Source organism: Rhineura floridana, chromosome 5 (assembly GCF_030035675.1).
Source record: "Rhineura floridana isolate rRhiFlo1 chromosome 5, rRhiFlo1.hap2, whole genome shotgun sequence".
In the NCBI taxonomy this organism is placed as follows: domain Eukaryota; kingdom Metazoa; phylum Chordata; class Lepidosauria; order Squamata; family Rhineuridae; genus Rhineura; species Rhineura floridana.
The window spans coordinates 183,096,386-183,119,107 of record NC_084484.1 but is presented as its reverse complement, the minus strand read 5'-3'; the positions used below and the strand labels follow the sequence as shown (position 1 = coordinate 183,119,107).

The window sequence follows — 22,722 nt, the reverse complement described above, 5'->3', positions numbered from 1 at the left end:
CTATCCAAAGCAGGATTGCAGGGGACTATATCCCACTGAACTCAAGAAACATGCAAATGTACAATTCATTCTCAACAAACTTACACAGGATCACATTTCGTACCTGCCAGATTAAAAAGCAGAGAAATTCACTAATAGGCAAAAAACCTTGCAGTTTAAGAACATACCTATAGCCCACAGATATTTCTATTCAACTTTAAAAAGCAGGGAAATTGGGCAGCTATAGTGAATGCCCCAGGGGAGCAGGAGACCTGACCTCCTCTCTGAGATACTGTACTGCCCTACAAATTTGTAAAAATGCAAACACAATTTGGGTTGGTCTTTCACAGTGCAATCCACTTCCTGTGTAGCTTGGAATAATTTGGTAACATGTGTCTCTGAGCATATGGTGAGTGGTTGAACCTAAGCCAGGAAGCGTCATCTCTCTCACTCAACCACCTCCTGGACCCTACCCTACCATCAGTAGCATAGTGGCAAATTCAGAAATACAGGGCCCCTTCATGATAGTTATAGCCTCTCCCCCCTTTTCCCTGATGGGTTGAGAATGAGATCCTTGTTAACGACAGATCGCAACAACAAATATTCCTAGGAACCAATAAGCATGAAAGGAGATACAGAAGAGTCTCAGTGGCCGACTCACCTCTTTTCACTCTGGTTGACTCCAATCAGCAGGAAAATACAAGGAAGCATTTTAGAAGACTCTTCTCAGTGGCTGACACACTCCCCTTTCATGCTGATTGGCTTGTAGGATGCTGGAGACTGGTCCCCTGCTCCCCAAAAAGTAAGGGGACTAAGACCCCCTGAAACCCTGGACAACTAGACCCCTGCCTGCCACCAACTATGGCACACCCCCGTAAGCAAATATTTCCCTCTGAGGTGCAAAAAAATTAACACACAGCAAATGCAGCAAAGCAGCCAGTGGGGGTGGGGGGTGGAGGCTGCTTCATGCATTAAGCGAAACACAGTATTCTCTCTCTCTCTCTCACTCACTCTCTCACACACAAACACACCCCATTTCATCTTCACTGTTATTCCTCTCCATTCTGCTGGTGCCTCCTTCTCCTTTATCCACGTCCTTGCCCTCTGGCCCTTTTCTCCCTCCACTCCATTCTTCACCACCACTGTTCATTTTTTAAACAATTGTTTTCTCCACTCCACCTCGTCTCACTCTCCATTTCCTCCCTCATCAGCTACTAAACACCCTGAAAGCACGAGGGAAGAGTGACGCTGCACAGAAGCCCAGTTTGAGGCACATAATCTTCTTCCATGAATCAGAGGAGCAGAAGACATCCCCTGCTCCAGTAACGCCCAATAGTGATGCTGGAAACATTACAATTACACCTCAAAGTAATAAAGTACTCCTCATTCTATTACAATCAAAATGTAAAGGAATTACCCACTCGGTCCTCAAAAAAGTAACAAATTACAAGTAATTTGTTTTTTTGTAACTAATTACTTCCAAGCTCTGGAGAGAGAAGGTTACATGGTACTTACTGACCCCTGTAAATTTTTACTGGTGAGGCTTGCAACAAGCTGTGTTGCTGCTTGTCAGACCACCTTGATAGTTTCTTTGACCCCTCTGCAACCTCATAGCTGCTTTCTTGAGTTGTTGGGTGTTCATTCTTCTCAGAGTTCTTCACTGTCTCCCTAATGGTAGGTCTCATGACCCATCTTCTTGGGTGGCTGAGCTAAGAGTTGGAGGAAGACTTTGCAGACCAATGGCATGTCTGCACTGTGCACTTGATGCCAGTTTAACTGTCCTGGAATCTCCTCAAGAAATGTTGGGGTATTATTCTGCTGGGTAGGAGTTTCTCACCCTTACATTTTCAGAGGAAGGGCGTTACTGTTAAATTAGTTTAACACTGATTTTGTAACATAGAAGTATCTATGATATTTTCTCTTTGAGGTTCTTTTTTAAATCAAAAGACGGTCTCCGGCATTAAAAGAGTCTCTCTGTAAAACACTTTGGTGGAGAATTTTAAATTCACACAAGTCAGGAAATTAAGACTTATGGTCCCTGCGGCAAAAATAACCGCCACAGCACATACATATATTATGGTGTAAACTTAATGGCTCAATAAATACAGTAACAAAAAATACTGCAGATGGGCAACAGTGCCAACTTGCAAGTGCTGGGAGGACCATAAACTTGGCATGCATGACATGTAAATTTTGGGATGTAACATTGGGTAGCAGATTAGATCTTTGATTCAGGTAGAGAGATGAGGCTTTTGCAAATATTTCTTACTTGGGACTGTTGGAGTGTCTGTATCCCTCCCCCTTCCCAAAAAAAATCCTTTGCCTTTTTTATAGCTATCATCTTATCCCTCTTTGGAGAGCTGCTAATACAATGCTAACTTCGAAGTGACAGGAAAGCTAATTAATTAAGCACTAATTGTCAAGCCAATTGTTGCTAGGCTTAACATTTGACTTGTTTACTATCTGGAAATTAAAAAAAAAGAATTAATGATCTAACAAATTGCTCATCACTCATAAATGTCCACATTGTTGTTATGTATGAATGATTATTTTATGAAGTGAGGCCCTTTTAAAAAAGAAAGCCAGAAGTGGTGTAAGTGTGACGGGTACCACATTTAACATTGTCTAGGTAGCCGTGGAGACAAATGGGTTGCCTAATAAAGCATAATGACTGATTTTTCCTTCTACTAATCAGAGCTAAGAATGTGCTTCATTAAGATAATTAACTGTGGTTGCCTAACTCAATGCAAATTCCTGGGTTCCTTGCTTTTCTCTAAATATAAGCCAGAGAAAAAAGATCCTGGCTCTCTTTAGTCATCTCTATTAGAAAGATAATGGGCCAAAGGTTTATTAAATTTTTTAAAAGGCAGCTCTCTGCCTGGAGCTGCGACATTTCATATAGTACTGAACATGCTGTTTGGTGTGGCAGCCAGAAAGAATATTTTCGCTAATATGTTGGTCTGGCAACAGATAAATTTGAAGCTAGCTTGGTGTTATGAAGAACTGAGCTGCATCGAGCCAGACTGTGTCTGTGTTTAACACAAGTAGGCCATCAAAGCTTGGTGGTTCCTCAGTGCTGCCAAACCTTAACTACAGAGTTGAGCCCAAAGCTCCAGCCAGGCCTGTCCCTTCACACTTGCGTTGATTTCATGATATCTGGAAATTGTGGGCTTCAGTTTCTTTTAGAAGTGGAAGTCTGCACCTTTATGTGATTTAATTGTTTGTTCTCCTTGTGCCTTGTCCTTTCTCCCTGAGGTCAGGGTGGCATAGAGGTAGACCCGGTGCAAACGTGCTCTTGACCATCTAACCAGAGTTAGCAGATTGGGATTGTGTCTGTCTGCTTGTGAGCTCCCTTCCCTTTCATAGTGTGTTGCAACCATGGTTATTGCTTACCAGATTCCCTCTTAATAATGGCTTGCTAATGGGATTGTGGAGCGCACAATCTTGTGTCATGTTCTTCCAAGAGACTGAAAACATGCCTGGGCTGCAAGATTCCCACCCATTTCTATTTTTTCTGGATATTTTAGGAGCATCATAATCTGTATAAGTGGAGTCTGTCCTTGTTGTTTATCTTGAGTTATTTCTCACCATATTACACAGTGATGAATTGCTGATCATCTTAATGCAATAAAATGGCAAATGTACAATGCAATATGTTTTGCTTTAATATGTTTTTAAAGATGTTCTGTAATATATTTTAAAGTCTGTTTTTTGATCTTTTTGAGTGTTTTTAGTGCTTTTGTTTGCTGCCTTGGGCTCCTACTGGGAGGAAGGGTGGGATATAAATCTTAAAAATAAATAATAAATAAAAGAAATAATGGTGACCATCCTTAGATACATGAGTTTATTCTTTTTTGGTCCCAACAACTCTGCGCGGCTCAGGAAAAGTGACTTCCCCAAGCCCACCCAGTAAAGCAGGAGTGGGGAATCTGTGGCCCTCTAGATGTTTTTGGGCTCCATTTCTTGTCAGCCCCAGCCAACATGGTCAGTGGTCAGGGATGATGGGAATAGTTGAGTTTTATAGCTGAGCAGGACATGAACCAGAATTTTCTGCATCTCAAACCCAGCACATCAGCTGCCATGCAACAATGATGGTATAATTAATGTTATGATATGGTATGATTTATTTCCTGTGAAATGAATGTTATACTCAATTGAGGACAGGTCCACACCATACCTTAAAAGCACATCCAATACACATTTAAAGGATGTGACTTCTCCCAAAGAATCATGGGAACTGTTGTTTGTTAAGGGAGCTGGGAAGCTCTGTGAGGGGAAAACCATTGTTCCCATGATTCTTTGGGGGAAAGTCATGTGCTTTAAATGTGCATTGGATGTGCCTGAAGTGAACTTGCATTTCTGGCCCAAACATTTTGTTTTGGCCCCAACTCCTTGAAGTGTCCTTTGGCTAGGACTCCCTCAGTAGAACAGCTGAATTGTTCTTTTTGATGTTTCCCAATTATCATTTCATTGTAATCCTGAAAAGCTCTTTCTTGCAATTCTTTCTCTGCAATGAGGACGCAAGTTATAAGTCCTGGAAGCCAACCATGAGAAAAATTTAAGGAAATTAGTTGAAGGCTCTAAAAATTAAATAAGCTGTTGTCTTGTCATAAAATCTTTTCTTTGCTTCTCTGTGTCATGAATGATAAACATAGTCTTGACTGACCTATTGTGAGGGTGGAAAATAGGACTGCTTTTCCAATATTCATTTTTCCTTTCTCTTTCAGAGTTTACACGTCTTCCACAATGAATCCTGTTTACAGCCCCGTCCAACCTGGGGCTCCTTATGGAAACCCGAAGAACATGGCCTATACCGGTAAGGTTGCTTATACTGTGACACTCGCTATGTTCAGAGGCCTGGTTCTCATACAGGTGATGCATCTCTTTCTGGATGTACCATTTCAGACTGAAGGTGGGGGGCTAATTATAAGATGTCACTTCATACAAAAAAACCCCACCCTTCCCTGCATTTAGAAAGCTATGGGTATATTCAATGTAGCACTAAACTGAACATTCCATCAGTATTAGGATTTTTCCTTGTGCAACAGAATATTCTCCTCCCCCTTTGTGCCCCCTAAATCTGTTCTAGGGGTTCCCTAAACCCCCCAGAGCAGTTTTTGGGATGGTGTAGGAGAATACACGGGGGAAGGAGGGGGAAAATCCTCTTGTGCTAGCTGAAGTCTTTCCATTAGTGCAAGAGTTTAGTTGAGTACTGCCCACGGATTCAGGGAGATGGTTTCTAGCCTTATGCAAACTTTTTAAAAAAAACTTTGTACGGAGGAACATTTGTTCCTGAGAGCAGCCCCTGTCTGCAGTCTGAAGTGGTATAGTCCAGATGCAAGTTTACCATGCAGTAAGAACTATTCTGTAGTGTGCTTCAGTTAGCTGGTTAATTTGAATGAGCTGAACCCTTCCAGAAAGCGAGTTTGTATAGCCAAGTTTCTGTTGTTGTTCTGGGATTTAATTATTACCCTGGAGTTACCTTCGGTGTACCCGCTTTTACTTGATAAGACTTCTCTCCCCAAGCATGGTCTCAAGAGATACTTCAATTTGTGCTTAACATTTGGTGTGTCTGCTCTATGGGATCTAATCCCTTATCTTCAGCCTGCACACGTTACAAAAGCCAATGGTTTCTCTCCCCACTGAAAGCTGCTTCTTCTGCACAAATAACATTGCATAGGTTGTTATAAACTTTGCCATGAATTGCTACTGATGTATGCAATTTGTGAATATTGCACAAGGTATGTTAGCAATTAAATCTGCTGAAAGTATAAAAGCCCCTAATAGAGGTATTTAATGCACGTGTTTTCTTGCTTTAGTAGCAATCCCATCTCTCTAACTTTCTAAGTTGCTTTAAGTGTAAAGGTTTCCTCATCAGAGTTCCTTACTGAAAAACACCCAGGACTTTCCTGTAATTTTTGGGAGTTGTGATGCCCTCATTCCAGTTCTTTATGTTCTGCAAATGTATTGATGAATCAGCAGCTTGATTTGGAGTACATGGTATATTTTTTTACTCTGCCTTATCAGCAACATGAGACTTAGTAGCAGGACAGTTCCAGTCACTCTTGCATAAAAGGTTTGTCTAGATCTGTTTCATTTGGGTTTCAGGCCAGGTTTTGGGACAAAACCTGCCTTTGTCACCCTGTGGGATTACCTTTGTTGAGAGAAAGATAGGGGAAATGCAACCCTGTTCATTCTCTTAAACCTTTCAGTAGCTTTTGATGCCTTTGGCCATGGTGTCCTTTTAGATAGGCTGTCCAGGCTAGGTGCAGTGGGAGGTATTACTTGGCAACAGTCCTGTTGTTACTTGGATGGCTGTTTCCAGAAGGTGGTCCTGCAGATTATTGCTCGACCCCTTGGCTGAGGTTTCTCAGGATTTTATTCTTCCATGCTGTTTAACAGCAACATGAAATCACTGGGAGAGGTCATCTCCACTGGGAGACCACAGATATGTCGTCTGAGGGGTCACCAGTGTGTAGATGACATCCAGCATTATCTCTTTCATCACACACAGGTGAAGATGTGGGTGCCTGAACCCAGTGCTTGGATGTGGTAATAGACAGGATGAAATGAGCACACTGAGACTTTGGTCACACTCACACCAGACATTTATTCCACTATTATTCCACTTTAAATACTCAAGGCTTCTCCCAAACAATCCTGGGAAGTGTGGTTTGTGAAGAGGGCCAAGAGTTGCTAGGAGGCTCCTATTCTCCTTGGAGAACTACAATTCCCTGAGTGAGTTAACAATCAATTCCTCTTCCCAGAAGGGATTAGGAGTCTCCAAACAACTCTCAGCACCCTTCACAAATGATAGTTCCCAGCATACTTTGGGGGAAGTCATGACTATTTAAAGTAGAATAGTGGAATAAATGTACAGTGTGAATGCAGCCTCAGTCCAGAAAAGATGGAGAGAGATACTGTGGCTCATCCACTGAGGTGAATGATATTCAGCCTTGGTGCATGTTGCATTCCCCCCCAAAATCAGACTTCCGGTCTGGGGGTCTTATTGGTCCAGTACTGTCATTAGAGGTTCAAGTGACCTCTGTGGCTTGAAGTGCTGTTTATCAGCTGACAGCTGAAACTTCACCTGGATGGAGAGAGTTTGGCCACGATTACCTGTGCTCCAGCAACTTCCAGGTTAGACGATTGCAATGTGTTATTCAAGGGATTGCTTTTTAAAGTTCTCCCCAGAAACTGCAGTTGTCCAAATATAACAGACCATTGTAAAAACAACTACAAGGCTGTAAATCTTGGGAGAAGTTTCCATGTGTGCTAAAGAGCTAAGTGGTTGTTCTGTTTGGATGTATCTTTGTTCATAAGAACATAAGAAGAGCCTGCTGGATCAGGCCAGTGGCCCATCTAGTCCAGCATCCTGTTCTCACAGTGGCCTACCAGGTGCCTGGGGGAAGCCCGCAAGCAGGACCCGAGTGCAAGAACACTCTCCCCTCCTGAGGCTTCCGGCAACTGGTTTTCAGAAGCATGCTGCCTCTGACTAGGGTGGCAGAGCACAGCCATCACGGCTAGTAGCCATTGATAGCCCTGTCCTCCATGAATTTGTCTAATCTTCTTTTAAAGCCATCCAAGCTGGTGGCCATTACTGCATCTTGTGGGAGCAAATTCCATAGTTTAACTATGCGCTGAGTAAAGAAGTACTTCCTTTTGTCTGTCCTGAATCTTCCAACATTCAGCTTCTTTGAATGTCCACGAGTTCTAGTATTATGAGAGAGGGAGAAGAACTTTTCTCTATCCACTTTCTCAATGCCATGCATAATTTTATACAATTCTATCATGTCTCCTCTGACCCGCCTTTTCTCTAAACTAAAAAGCCCCAAATGCTGCAACCTTTCCTCGTAAGGGAGTCGCTCCATCCCCTGGATCATTCTGGTTGCCCTCTTCTGAACCTTTTCCAACTCTATAATATCCTTTCTGAGATGAGGCGACCAGAACTGTACACAGTATTCCAAATGCGGCCGCACCATAGATTTATACAAAGGCATGATGATATCGGCTGTTTTATTTTCAATACCTTTCCTAATTATTGCTAGCATGGAATTTGCCTTTTTTACAGCTGCCGCACACTGGGTCGACATTTTCATCGTGCTGTCCACCACAACCCCGAGGTCTCTCTCCTGGTCGGTCACCGCCAGTTCAGACCCCATGAGCGTATATATGAAATTCAGTTTTTTTGCTCCAATATGCATAATTTTACACTTGTTTATATTGAATTGCATTTGCCATTTTTCCGCCCATTCACTCAGTTTGGAGAGATCTTTTTGGAGCTCTTCGCAATCCCTTTTTGTTTTAACAACCCTGAACAATTTAGTGTCGTCAGCAAACTTGGCCACTTCACTGCTCACTCCTAATTCTAGGTCATTAATGAACAAGTTGAAAAGTACAGGTCCCAATACCGATCCTTGAGGTACTCCACTTTCTACAGCCCTCCATTGGGAGAACTGTCCGTTGATTCCTACTCTCTGCTTTCTGCTTCTTAACCAATTCCTTATCCACAAGAGGACCTCTCCTCTTATTCCATGACTGCTAAGCTTCCTCAGAAGCCTTTGGTGAGGTACCTTGTCAAACGCTTTTTGAAAGTCTAAGTACACTAGGTCCACTGGATCACCTCTATCTATATGCTTGTTGACACTCTCAAAGAATTCTAATAGGTTACTGAGACAGGACTTTCCCTTGCAGAAGCCATGCTGGCTCTGCTTCAGCAAGGCTTGTTCTTCTATGTGCTTAGTTAATCTAGCTTTAATCATACTTTCTACCAGTTTTCCAGGGACAGAAGTTAAGCTAACTGGCCTGTAATTTCCGGGATCCCCTCTGGATCCCTTTTTGAAGATTGGCGTTACATTTGCCACTTTCCAGTCCTCAGGCACGGAGGAGGACCCGAGGGACAAGTTACATATTTTAGTTAGCAGATCAGCAATTTCACCTTTGAGTTCTTTGAGAACTCTCGGGTGGATGCCATCCGGGCCCGGTGATTTGTCAGTTTTTATATTGTCCATTAAGCTTAGAACTTCCTCTCTCGTTACCACTATTTGTCTTAGTTCCTCAGAATCCCTTCCTGCAAATGTTAGTTCAGGTTCAGGGATCTGCCCTATATCTTCCACTGTGAAGACAGATGCAAAGAATTCATTTAGCTTCTCTGCAATCTCCTTATCGTTCTTTAGTACACCTTTGACTCTCTTATCATCCAAGGGTCCAATCGTCTCCCTAGATGGTCTCCTGCTTTGAATGTATTTATAGAATTTTTTGTTGTTGGTTTTTATGTTCTTAGCAATGTGCTGCTCAAATTCTTTTTTAGCATCCCTTATTGTCTTCTTGCATTTCTTTTGCCAGAGTTTGTGTTCTTTTTTATTTTCTTCATTTGGACAAGACTTCCATTTTCTGAAGGAAGACTTTTTGCCTCTAAGAGCTTCCTTGACTTTGCTCGTTAACCATGCTGGCATCTTCTTGGCCCTGGCGGTACCTTTTCTGATCTGCAGTATGCACTCCAGTTGAGCTTCTAAGATAGTGTTTTTAAACAACTTCCAAGCATTTTTGAGTGATGTGACCCTCTGGACTTTGTTTTTCAGCTTTCTTTTTACCAATCCCCTCATTTTTGTGAAGTTTCCTCTTTTGAAGTCAAATGTGACCGTGTTGGATTTTCGTGGCAATTGGCCAGTTACATGTATGTTTAATTTAATAGCACTGTGGTCACTGCTCCCAATCGGTTCAACAACACTTACATCTCGCACCAGGTCCCGGTCCCCACTGAGGATTAAGTCCAGGGTTGCCGTCCCTCTGGTCGGTTCCATGACCAACTGATCTAGGGAATAGTCATTTAGAATATCTAGAAACTTTGCTTCTTTGTCATGACTGGAACACATATGCAGCCAGTCTATGTCCGGGTAGTTGAAGTCACCCATTACTACCACATTTCCTAGTTTGGATGCTTCCTCAATTTCATATCTCATCTCAAGGTCTCCCTGAGCATTTTGATCAGGGGGACGATAGATCGTTCCCAGTATTAAGTCCCTCCTGGGGCACGGTATCACCACCCACAACGATTCTGTGGAGGAGTCTGCCTCTTTTGGGGTTTCGAGCTTGCTGGATTCAATGCCTTCTTTCACGTATAGAGCGACTCCGCCACCAATACGTCCTTCCCTGTCCTTCCGATATAGTTTATATCCAGGAATAACCGTATCCCACTGGTTTTCTCCATTCCACCAGGTCTCGGTTATGCTCACTAAATCAATGCTCTTCTCTAAGACCAAGCACTCCAGTTCTCCCATCTTGGTTCGGAGGCTCCTAGCATTAGTGTACAGGCACTTGTAAGCAGTGTCTCTCTTCAAGTGTCTTTGGCACTTGTGGTTAGGCCTGTGGTAATTTTGCTCTTCTGAATTTATATCCTGTGCCCCTGCTCTCACAATGCCTACTTCTAGGCCTACCCCTTTTAAAATTTCATCATTTCTTTGGTTTTTATCCCAGGGGGGAGGTTTATTCCGAACCGGACCTTTCTCAGCTCCTGTCGGGTTTCCCCCCTCAGTCAGTTTAAAAGCTGCTCTGCTACATTTTTAATTTTAAGTGCCAGCAGTCTGGTTCCATTCTGGTTCAAGTGGAGCCCGTCCCTTTTGTACAGGCCCGGCTTGTCCCAAAATGTTCCCCAGTGCCTAACAAATCCGAACCCTTCCACCCGACACCATCGTCTCATCCACGCATTGAGACTGCGAAGCTGGGCCTGTCTGGCTGGTCCTGCGCGTGGAACCGGTAGCATTTCAGAGAAAGCCACCTTGGAGGTCCTGGCTTTCAGCATCCTACCTAGCAACCTAAATTTTGCTTCCAGGACCTCACGGCTGCATTTCCCCATGTCGTTGGTGCCAACGTGCACCATGACCACTGACTCCTTCCCAGCACTGTCTACCAAACTATCTAAACAACGGGCGATATCCGCAACCTTCGCACCAGGCAGGCAAAACACCTTGCAGTCTACACGCCCATCACACACCCCACTGTCTATGTTCCTAATGATCGAATCACCCACTACAAGGATCCCTCCACCCCCTGGAGATATATCCTCGGCACGAGAGGATAGCTGCTCATCCCCCAAGGAATGGGTCCCTTCTAAGGGATCGTTTCCCTCTTCCTCAGCTGGATGCTCTCCTTCCCCGAGACCATTGTTGTCCATGATAGCAGGAGAGCTATCATCGTTGGAGTGGGACACAGCTATAACGTCCCTGAAGGCCTCCTCCACACACCTCTCTGCCTCTCTCAGCTTTTCCAGGTCCACCACCTTGGCCTCAAGGAAATGAAGTCGTTCCCGGAGAGCCAGGAGCTCATTGCACCGAGAGCACACCCACGACTTCTGTCCAACAGGCAGATAGTCGTACATGCTGCAGGCGGTGCAAAACACTGGAAAGCCCCCACACCCCTGCTGGCTTCTTACCTGCATAGTTTTGTTTAAGGTTTATTACGTCAATGGGTTGGAGACTGCGGTTTAGTTGAGGTCAGGGAACAGACGGGCAGAGTGGGGGGCCCTGGCCTCCTCGCCCTGCTGCCGAACTCGCCTTGATGCTTTGTCAGCTGGGGCCTTGACGCTTCGTCAGCTGGGGCTCCCTCTAGCTCGTGGAGCAGGCTGCCCATTGGAGCCAGTAGTGAGAGTCTGCCTCGGAAAAATCTTCTTGGTAGCAAGTTAGGAAGATGGGCATTTTGACCAACTTCAGTTGGCATGCAGAGTCTTAAAATATGAGAAGAGCGGCTAGCGCAAGGAAGGTGATGGGATAGGTCAGCTTAAGACGTAAAGGCACCTGGAGAGAGGGGGGAGAGAGAGAGAAATTATGTGATGTGTGGTGATCCATATGAGTTGCATAAGAGAGGCTCTGGAAGGAAAACTATCTATTGGAACAGACACAGACGATTCCAGCAGAAAATCAGGAAACTGCTATAAGAGAATAAAAGGTCAGGAGAGGCTGAGTACGAGCATTCATGTCATGCCCGAGCTTGATTCTTTGTGTGTGTCTTTGTAATATGCTTGAAGATAAATGCTGTTTAACAGCATTAAAATATGTTGCCTTCTAAACACGAATGCAGGCTTATGGAGCTGTGATAATGTGCTGTATACATTCAGGCAGCTGCATATAGCATCTACATTGAAAGCTAATTTCACACTCATAAGGCACAGTAGGAAAATATGAGGTTTGTTCTATGGCATTGGTTGCTACAGGGGCAAAGAGCTTTACTAAGGAAACAACAAAGAATCTTGGTGGCACCTTAGACTGAGTTCCCATCTGCACTGGAGATTTAATTCCACCAGGATTCCTCTCCCTCAACTGTCAACTGGCAGCAGCCATTCTCAGTGGAAGAGATGAAAAGCAGGGCTCATCCCATCACCTCTGCTGGAAGACCAGCTCCACCAGGCACCTTCTACCGCAGAACTGTTTCTGTGACAGCTGGTCATTATTAGAACTACTATTTAAGAATGGGTGCCTTGCTTTTTTCCTCTCCCCCTCCTGCCCCTTTCCCCTTGTGTGTCATGTTTTTTAGTTTGTAACCCTGTGGGCAGGAAGTGCCTTCTATTAACTGATTGCATGTAAGCCATGTAAGCGATGTGCAGCCCCACTATGACAGATAGCTAAGGGTGCTCCACTTACAGGTGTGCTTTTCAAATACGGTGTAAGCTCATCACAACTTTAAAAAAAAAAAAAACAGAACCAGACAACTGCACAATTAGTTGCATGCACCCAAGAGTTCTTAGTGCTTGTCTTTTATTTATTTATTAGATTTATATCCTGCCCTTACTCCCAGTAGGAGCCCAGGGAGGCAAAGCCCAGGGAAGCTTTTTACAACACACTGTCTGGTGGTCCATAGCAAGCTGCTTTTTGACACAAAAGAGACTTTTAAAAGCTGTTCATGATACACAATATGATATGGGATCTGAAGTTCAAAGTAAAAAGGAAAAAAATCACTGGGTATGCAGTTGTGACCTGCAAGGTGTGTGCCATGTTTGTTTTCTTGCTTGAGAACAACATGGCGTACATGTGCAACAAGTGCTGGTGGCACTGTTGGAAGAAAAAGTGAGAGGCCTGGAATGTCGGTTGGCCACACTGAGGACTATAAGAGAAGATGAGGAGTTCTTAGACAGAACACTGGAATTAACAGCAGCAAAGAGAAGTGGAGGTGAAAGAGCAACAGCATATGGTAGCAGAAGAGGAGACTGCTTTGGACAGAAGCAACGAAGTGGAGGAAACTCCGTGGGAAAGGGTGACAGTTAGGAGGAGAAGAGCTCGAAGACACGCTTCACCAGTGGAACTATGGAACTGCTTTCAACCACTCGAGGAGGAGACTGGAGGACAGCCTGTGGTGGAAGAATTACAGGAGACCCCGTGCAACAACGATCAAGAGGTTGAAGCTCAATCAAGCAGGGGCAATGAAACCACGCCCCACAAAAAGAAGAGTACTAGTAGTGGGAGACTCCCGACTGCGTGGGATCAAAACCCAAGTATGCCAAGAAGATCTGTGGACTCGCCAGGTATGCTGTCTACCAGGAGGACGGATTAGAGATTTTAACAGAAGCAAAAGCTGAGCTTAGCCATACTCACACCTTGGACTTCAGGAAAGCTGATTTTAATAAACTCAGAACACTTGTAAGTACGGTTCCATGGCAAGCAAGCGACCCTAATGAGAAAAGGAGTCCAAGATGGGTGGGAGTTTCTAAAAAAGGAAATTCTAAAAGCACAATGGCAGGCAATTTCAACAAGGAAAGAAGGGGAAAACAGCAGAAGAAGCCAATGTGGCTCCACAAAAAGCTTAGAGATGACCTGAAAACAAAAAATGACACATACAGAAAGTGGAAAGAAGGTCAGGCCACAAAGGAAGAGTACAGGCAGGTATCACGGAATTGTAGGGATGGCGTCAGGAAGGCTACAGCTGAGAATGAGCTGAGGTTAGCGAGAGATGCTAAAAACAACAAAAAAGCTTTCTTTAGGTACGTCTATTGTAAAAGACAGAGAAAAGAAATGGTGGCACAGCTACTCAATGAGGATGGCAAAATTATAACAGATGTCAAAGAAAAGGCAGAAATGCTCGATTCCTACTTTGGCTCAGACTTCTCCCAAAAAAGGGTCTATGATGCTTCCAGGAAACATGAAGTAGAAGGGGCATGATTGGAGCTTGTGATTGATAGACAAATGGTCGATGAATACCTAATCACTTTGAACGAGTTCAAATCTCCAGGGCCTGATAAACTGCATCCTAGAGTATTGAAGGAACTGGCTGAAGAACTCTTGGAACTGCTGTCTATTACCTTTGCAAAATCATGGAGGATGGGTGAAGTGCCGGATGACTGCAGGAGAGCTAATGTTGTCCCTATCCTCAAAAAGGGCAAAAAGGAGGAACCGGGGAACTACAGACCAGTCAGCCTAACATCAATCCCTGGAAAAACTCTGGAGCAGATTATAAAGTAGTCAGTCTGTAAGCACCTTGAAAACAATGCAGTGATTACTAGGAGCCAACATGGATTTATGAAGAACAAATCCTGCCAAATGAATCTTATCTCATTTTTTGATCGGGTAACCTCCCTTGTAGACTGTGGGAATGCTGTGGACATAATATATCTTGACATCAGCAAAGCTTTTGACAAAGTGCCCCATCATATTCTGATTAGCAAGCTAGCTAAATGTTGGATGGAACAACTACCAGGTGGATCCACAGTTGGTTCCAGAATCGTACTCGGAGTGCTTATCAATGGTTCCTTCTCAAACTGGGCAGAAGTAATGTGGGGTACCACAGTGCTCGATCCTGGGCCCACTGTTCTTCAGCATTTTTATTAACAACTTGCAGATGATACAAAATTTGCAGATGATACAAAATTGGGGGGCATAGCTAATACTGTGGAAGACAGAAACAAAATTCCGAGGGACCTTGATAGGCTGGAGCATTGGGCTGAAAACAACAGAATGAAATTCAACAGAGATAAATGCGTAGTTCTACACTTGGGAAAAAGAAACCAAATGCACAGTTATAAGATGGGGGATACTTGGCTCAGCAATACAACATATGAGAAGGATCTTGGAATTGTTGTTGACCACTAGCTGAATATGAGCCAACAGTGCGGTGGCTGCAAAAAAGGCAAATGCTATATTAGGCTGCATTAACAGAAGTATAGTTTCCAAATCGCATGAAATATTAGTTCTCCTCTATTCAGCACTGGTTAGGCCTTATATTGAGTACTGCATCCAGTTCTCGTCTCCGCACTTCAAGAAGGATGCAGACAAACTGGAACAGGTTCAGAGGAGAGCAACAAGGATGATCAGGGGACAACAAAGCCCTATGAGGAGAGACTGAACAAACTGGGCATGTTTAGCCTGGAGAAGAGAAGACTGAGGGGAGATATGATAGCATTCTTCAAGTACATGAAAGGTTGTCACACAGAGGAGGGCCAGGATCTCTTCTCGATCATCCCAGAATGCAGGACACAGAATAATGGGCTCAAGTTGCAGGAAGCCACGCTTTGATTGAACATCTGGAAAAACGTCCTAACTGTTAGAGCCATATGACTATGGAACCAACGACCTAGAGAGGTAGTGGGCTCTCTGACACTGGAGGCATTCAAGAGCCAGCTGGACAGCCATTTGTCGGGAATGCTCTAATTTGGATTCCTGCATTGAGCAGGGGGTTGGACTTGATGGCCTTACAGGCCCCTTCCAACTCTACTATTCTATAATTCTATGATTCTAAGTCTTTGGGTATGTTTAAAAATAACTATTTGAATCCCAGCCAATGATAATTTTCAGGTATGTGGAAAATAAGAAGGCAACAGCTAATGCAGTTAGCCAGTTATAGCATATAACACTGATGTTATATCAAGACATCCAATGTAACAAGAGTGTGTTGCATGTAATACTATTATGCAGAGGATGGGATACAAAATTGACTAAAATCTGCACAATTAGGGTTAACTTTGGGTTGGCAATAAACTTGGAGAGACCAGTGAAGGAGGATAAGATCCAAGACATGAGTCCTAGGACCCCTACTAATATCACAAAATATTATATCTTGTGCAACTTTTGCATTAGACACAACTCTTAGATTACACTGAGCCATGTCTGATCAGGTAGTGGTCTCCCCAGGATCCTCTCTGATAGCCCAAGGATTTTCATATACAGGCATTACCAATCTGAAATATATGTGTATGTATATACAGTGCCTTGCAAAAGTAATCAGACCCCTGACCAGTGCACTCATATTACTGAATTATATATGGTACATTGTAATTTTGCTCTGTATGATACCTTATTTTACACAGATGAAAGAAATTGCTCTGTCGAGGACACAGTTACCTTACCATTGGCCTCCACCTGTGAACCATTAAAGTTGCTGTCACATTGTCAGGATGAAAAACCCACTGTTGAAGAATCATTAGTCAGGCTGTGAATCTGAAGGAAAATGAAGACCAAAGAGCATTCTACAGAAGTGAGAGAGAATGTAATACAAATGCATATATTAGGAAAAGGGTACAAAATAATATCCAGGTGTTTGGATATCCAGTGAGCACAGTTGGATCAATAATCAGGAAGTGGAAGCTGCATCACACCACCCAGGCACTGCCAAGAAAAGGCTGTCCCTCAAAACTCAGCGCTCGAATGAGGAAGAGACTTGTGAGAGAAGCTACAGAGAAGCCAACAATCACTTTGAAGGAGCTGCAGAGTTCAGTGGCTGGGAGTGGAGTAATGGTTCATCAGCCAACCATATCAAGAGCTCTGCATAACACTGGCCTGTATGGGAGGGTGGCAAGCAAGAAGCTGTTACTCAAAAAGTATCATCTGAAAGCATGTCTGCAGTTTGCCAGAAAGCGTGAGAGTGCCCCAGCTGTGATGTGGGAAAAGATTTTGTGGTCAGATGAGACCAAGATAGAGCTTTCTGGTCAAAACTCAAAGCACTACGTGTGGCGCAAACCTAACACTGCCCATGCCTTAAGACACACCATCCCTACAGTGAAGTATGGTGGTGGCAGCATCATGCTGTTGGGATGCTTCTCATCAGCAGGGACTGGGCATCTTGTTAAAATTGAAGGAAGAATGGATGGAGCAAAATACAGGGAAATACTGCGAGAGAACCTGCTTCAGTCCACTAAAAAACTGAAGCTTAGGAGGAAATTCATTTTTCAGCAGGACAATGATCCCAAGCACAAGGCCAAAGCAACATTGGAGTGACTCAAGAAGAAAAAGGTGAATGTTCTACAGTGGCCCAGTCAAAGTCCTGATCTTAATTCCATTAAGAATCTGTGGCGCACTTTGAAAATTGCGGTCCACAAGTGACGTCCAACCAACCTGAACGGCCTGGAGCAAATTTGCCAAGAAGAATGGGCCAAAATCCCTCTGACACTGTGTGCAAAGCTGGTACATACCTACCCCAAAAGACTTAAAGCTGTTATTGCAGCCAAAAGTGGCTCTACCAAATATTAATGTGGGGGGGGGGGCTGAATACTTATGCAAGCAACATGTTTCAGTTTTTTATGTTTCTTACAAACATTTCCCAACATAAAACCAATGTCACCTTACAATAATTGATTTCACAGCGCAACAACAAAAAAATTTGTTTTAGTTGCCAAGTATGTTTGAATGACTTTAGGGTATTTTGGGGGTGCTAAATCCAAAAATGACATTAGTTTTGCCAAGTTGGCTCTAGTTTTTGAGATAATGGATACCCCTCGAATGATGATTGTACCCCAATACGACCTATAGCTGCTGACATATGCAGCAGGGTTTGGTCTGTCTTTTTACTCTTGAACATTGTTTTGCAAGTTTATCCATTGCATATAATATCATATTGTTTATTTTTATTTTTTTTTAAGAGGAGTATGAGTTCGTCACGAAGAGGCTGCTTAAACAATCCTAATGTATTCTGCTACATTTGTGGCGAATACACTCTGCAAAAACAAAGAAAAAACATCACTGACTTTGTAAAACAAGCATATCTTGCTTACTTTGGAGTGAAGCTTGGAGATCAAGATAAGTCTTGGACTCCCCATAAGGTTTGCAAAACCTGTGTAGAGTGCCTACGACAGTGGAAAAATGATGATTGTTATTTTTGTGTTGTGAATGTGAAAGGCTTCAATCGCTACAAGAAACATAAGTGGGAGTATCCTGATTTGGACTCAGCAAGGCGACCTGTGCCACACAGCGAAGACGTTCCCATACCAGTGTTACCTCACTGCCTGACCTTCCATTGTCAGATGTTAAAGAAATGCTGGACGTGGAGTGTAGCACAGGTGGTAGCCCTGGAAGTGGATATGAAGAAAGCTTTTCAACACCTGAGCAGTTCTCCCAAAAAGAACTCAATGATCTAATACGAGACCTCAGTCTGTCTAAGCAAGCATCTGAACTTTTAGCATCCAGGCTAATGGAAAAGAACTGTCTACAGCCGGAAGCTAACATAACAGCTTATCGAACAAGAGAGGAGGGACTTCTTCCATACTTCAGCCAAGATGAAGAACTTGTATACTGCAATAACATTCCTGGACTTCTTCTCCAAATGGGACTACCGGAATATCGACCAGAAGATTGGCGGCTTTTTATAGACAGCTCCACCAGAAGCTTGAAATGTGTTTTATTGCACAATAGTAACCGCTATGCATCTCTTCCAATTGCTCACTCAACAAAACTTAAAGAAGAATATGAAAATATCAAAATGGTCTTGCAGAAGCTCTGCTATCATGAGCACCAGTGGTCTATTTGTGTTGATCTAAAGATGGTGAACTTCTTGCTTGGGCAGCAAAGTGGATACACGAAGTACCCTTGTTTCATCTGCTTGTGGGATAGTAGGGCAAAGCGAGATCATTGGGAAAAAGTGACATGGCCTTCAAGGGAACACATGACTGTAGGTGCAGTGAACATCATTAACAAGCCATTGGTTGACAGAGAAAAAATCATTCTCCCACCACTCCATATCAAGCTTGGACTGATGAAGCAATTTGTTAAGGCCTTGGACAAAGATGGTGATTGCTTCAAATACATTTGTAGATCGTTCCTTAGACTGACTATGGAAAAATTAAAAGCAGGAATCTTTGATGGTCCTAAAATTCGTAAACTCATCAATGATTTGAATTTCACTAAATTTATGAATGATGTTGAAGCTTCTGCCTGGTGCAGTTATGTCTCAGTTGTCAAGAACTTCTTGGGTAACCACAAAGCAGACAATTATGAAGAACTGGTGCAAAACATGCTCGCTAACTTTAAACATTTGGGAACTAATATGAGCATAAAGGTACACTATCTCCATAGCCACTTAGACAGATTTCCGGATAATCTTGGTGATTTTAGTGAGGAACACGGGGAGAGGTTCCATCAGGATATAAAGGTGATGGAGGAAAGGTATCAAGGCAGATGGGACAGACACATGATGGCAGACTACTGCTGGAGCCTCCAACGTGATTGTCCTGATGCCCCACAATAAAGAAAATCGTACACACAGCGTTTTTCTATGCACTAATTGTGATTATCTGAATCAGCTTACTTTGTTTTAATGTTATTGTACTGAATACAACGCCATTGGGTATTTCATGTGTTTACTTTTGTATGATTTGAGACAGTTTCCATGTCATTTGTGAGTAGGCTATGCCTGACCATTAAATTTTTTGAATTTGTTATGTTTTTCAATGGGGGCATGCATTATCTCAAAAATTAGAGCCAATCTAGCAAAACCGATGCCATATTTGGAATCAGCAACACAAAGTTACCCTAAAATTGATCAAACATCATTGGCAATAAAATTAGTGTTGACCAGTGTTTTGAGTGTCAGTGTTTCAAAATAAAGTATCGTACAGAATGTAATTACAATGTACCTTTGTACATTTGTAATATGAGAGAATTAGTCAGGGGTCTGATTACTTTTGCAAGGCACTGTATGTGTGTGTATGTGTGTATATATAGTTTGTATCCCTTAAGTGAGTTACTTGTGAAATGTATTGGAAACAAAGGCTGTAGTCTTCTACTAACCTGTCTTCTTCCAAGGGATCCCAGGGCTTTCCTCTGGGATGCTGGGATGCAGTTGGTTGGGGCAACTGTGTACAGTGGGCTGACATTCCATGATATGGGGTCCTTGCTTTGTCTTTCCAAGACTGTAGAATGTTAGAGGAAATTAATTTAGAGGCCACAATGATATGTTTTTGGTGTATTGGTATTTGGTTCCATTTTGTATTTTTCTATATTCTATTTCTGTTCCTTTGTTTAAAGGGAGAGCCTTCAGTGGAAAACGTGGGGGGAAATATGCTTTGAAAAAACATTGTGAGCAGTTATAGAAAGTTAAACTTGATGCATGCATGCACACAATGCGTATATACATATACTCCTGCACTAGTTTTTGTGAACTAGTTTTTGCTGCTTCTGGTACTTGAAACAACATTCAAAATGTTAGGTTTGTGTAGGGAGCCTTTTGATCTGCTGATAGGCTCTGGTTTGGATGAGCCCAGAGCGCCAATTTTCTATTTCCCCTTTCCCATTCTGCAAAGGCTCTGTAGAATATCAGCCATTCTGTTACCTAATTCTATTGCCATGGATTTGAGGAGGGGCGGAGGACTCACCTCATCGTAATGAACTCAGAGGTGCTCCCCAGGGCATCCTGTGAGATCATTTAGCTCTTCTAGTAGGAGCCACAATTTGATATATTTCTCTTTGACATTGAGTGGTGATAGTAATTAAATAGTGATGTTTTGAAAAATCAGCAGAAGTGATTTAGCTGGATAAAGCATTCACCAATAAATGCACTCATGATTTTTCCTGATAGTTGATGAAATGTTTCCTTGATTTATATATATATATATATATATATATATATATATGTATATATATATATATGTATATGTATATGTATATGTATGTATATATATGTATATGTGTGTATATATATATATATGTGTGTGTGTGTGTGTGTGTGTATATATATATATATATATGTGTGTGTATATATATATATATGTGTGTGTGTGTATATATATATATATATATATATGTGTGTGTGTGTATATATATATATATATATATATGTTAGGTCCAAACCCAACACGCAAGTCGTCCTGTCAACCCCAACTCGCTTACACCCGGGAGTGCGGAGTTGAGTGCAAATGAACCCACTATCAGAGATCAAGTAACACAAGACAATTCCTTTGCAAAGGGGACCCAATACTTACAAGCCGAAGCAGGCCAGCATGGGAACCTCGTTTATTGGTGTCCTAGGGTTTATATAGGCTTACCCCGGAGTTTACAATATCGGGTTCACGTCATAAAATACAAAAGAAGCAATTGCTACATGTTATAGCTTTGGGGCATATGTAAGGAGGTAAAGGGGTACCAGGGGAAGGACAAAAGTGGAAACATTAAGACTATCTCTCAGACTCTATGTCTGCATACTTCGCATGTCCTTGAGATAAGCACTATGCAGGAGCAGACAAAGGCAACTATTGAGGGGAGGCCCAGCTGCAACCGGGCGCCCCCTAAACTGGAGACAGACATGATATTACTCTGCTTACATATCAAAGGGTTTTACAAGTCAAGGTTTGTGGGACAGCGGAACAGCTTTTGACATTTCTATGCGAGGCACATTTGTAACAATAAGCAAGGTTATAGGCATAGATGTGATACAAGAAATGCATAGTAGGGAAGTTTCCAGCTTAAACCGGCTTTTATTATGCGAGCCACTGGAATGTAGGTAAGGGTCAGGTCACCAGGAAATAAACCGACATTTTATATCAAAAGTCAAATAAAGGCCACTTTGGTTCTATTTCCCATGATGCTCAAGCTGGTTTAGGTAAGACAAGTGAACTTATAGTTTTACAGGTACTGGGGGTTTAAATTCAATCCCAACAGTCCCCCGTTTCAGCCCTGAGAGACTAACTAGTCTCTCAGGTAGCTGTATTACCTTGCTTGGATTGCCAAATCGGTCTCAAAGCCATTTCCATGTAAGTTGGTTGCGGTTTTCGGGAGAATGACAGTGTGAGCTTGTTTATACAGACTGAGGCCAATTGCATCAAATTTGGAATACATTGCAAGCAACAGCAAACAGAAATCAATAAGGCAAGCACCATAACAACATAAAATAAAATTTTGTGCCAGTCTGGCCATGCTGAAAACCAATGAGAGAACCCGGAAAACAAGGAAAAATTCCCGATGCGCTCTACCTCATGATAGATATTTCCGATATCATTAATATGTTTGATGACGTCGGCTTTGCTGTCCGTAATGTGGGTACAACATTCGCTCCCTATTAACGAACAGACCCCCCCGTGGGAGCTTAATAAAAAATCCAAGGCGAGCCGGTTTTGCAAAACTACAGTTCTAATTTGTCCCTGTTCATTTGTGAGGTCCGAAAAGGAAATAGCCGAATCATTCATAAAACGTTCAAAAGCTTGAGAAAGTTCTATGAGTTCCTGATATGTTTTGGCTGCGCCATACATTGGAAAAAAACCTCTCAATACTGCCTCCTCTGTGCCTCTCTTGTTACGACGGCGCAGAGTTGGCAGAGTGGGGGAAACCCGAAGCCCCGGTACCACCCTTCCTAAAGTGCAGGTCCAGGAGCCTGATGCTGGTAGTTTCCTTACCGCTGAGTGTCCACAAAGCCACCAGAGTCCAGCTGGGGTTTGGTGATCCACTAAGTCCGCAAGGAAAGGCACCAGATGATGGTCTGCAAAAGTCAGCCGCAGCAAATGCTGCCAGATAGATAACCAAGTTAAGCCCTCTGCTCTGTGTGTCCCATTTAAGAATGTCC

At 42.9% G+C, this 22,722-nt stretch overlaps 1 protein-coding gene across 10 annotated transcripts in view; it reads left to right on the top strand.

Annotated features, from left to right (window-relative positions):
* Window positions 1-22,722, top strand: part of FAM168A (family with sequence similarity 168 member A) — a 251,675-nt gene that overhangs the window by 117,040 nt on the left and 111,913 nt on the right. For all 10 annotated transcript variants that reach the window (XM_061629089.1, XM_061629088.1, XM_061629079.1 and 7 more), the window contains one exon: window positions 4,707-4,795. In XM_061629089.1, coding sequence (XP_061485073.1) covers window positions 4,726-4,795 — 70 coding nt within the window. In that variant the 5' untranslated portion in view covers window positions 4,707-4,725. The remainder of the gene's footprint in view (window positions 1-4,706; window positions 4,796-22,722) is intronic.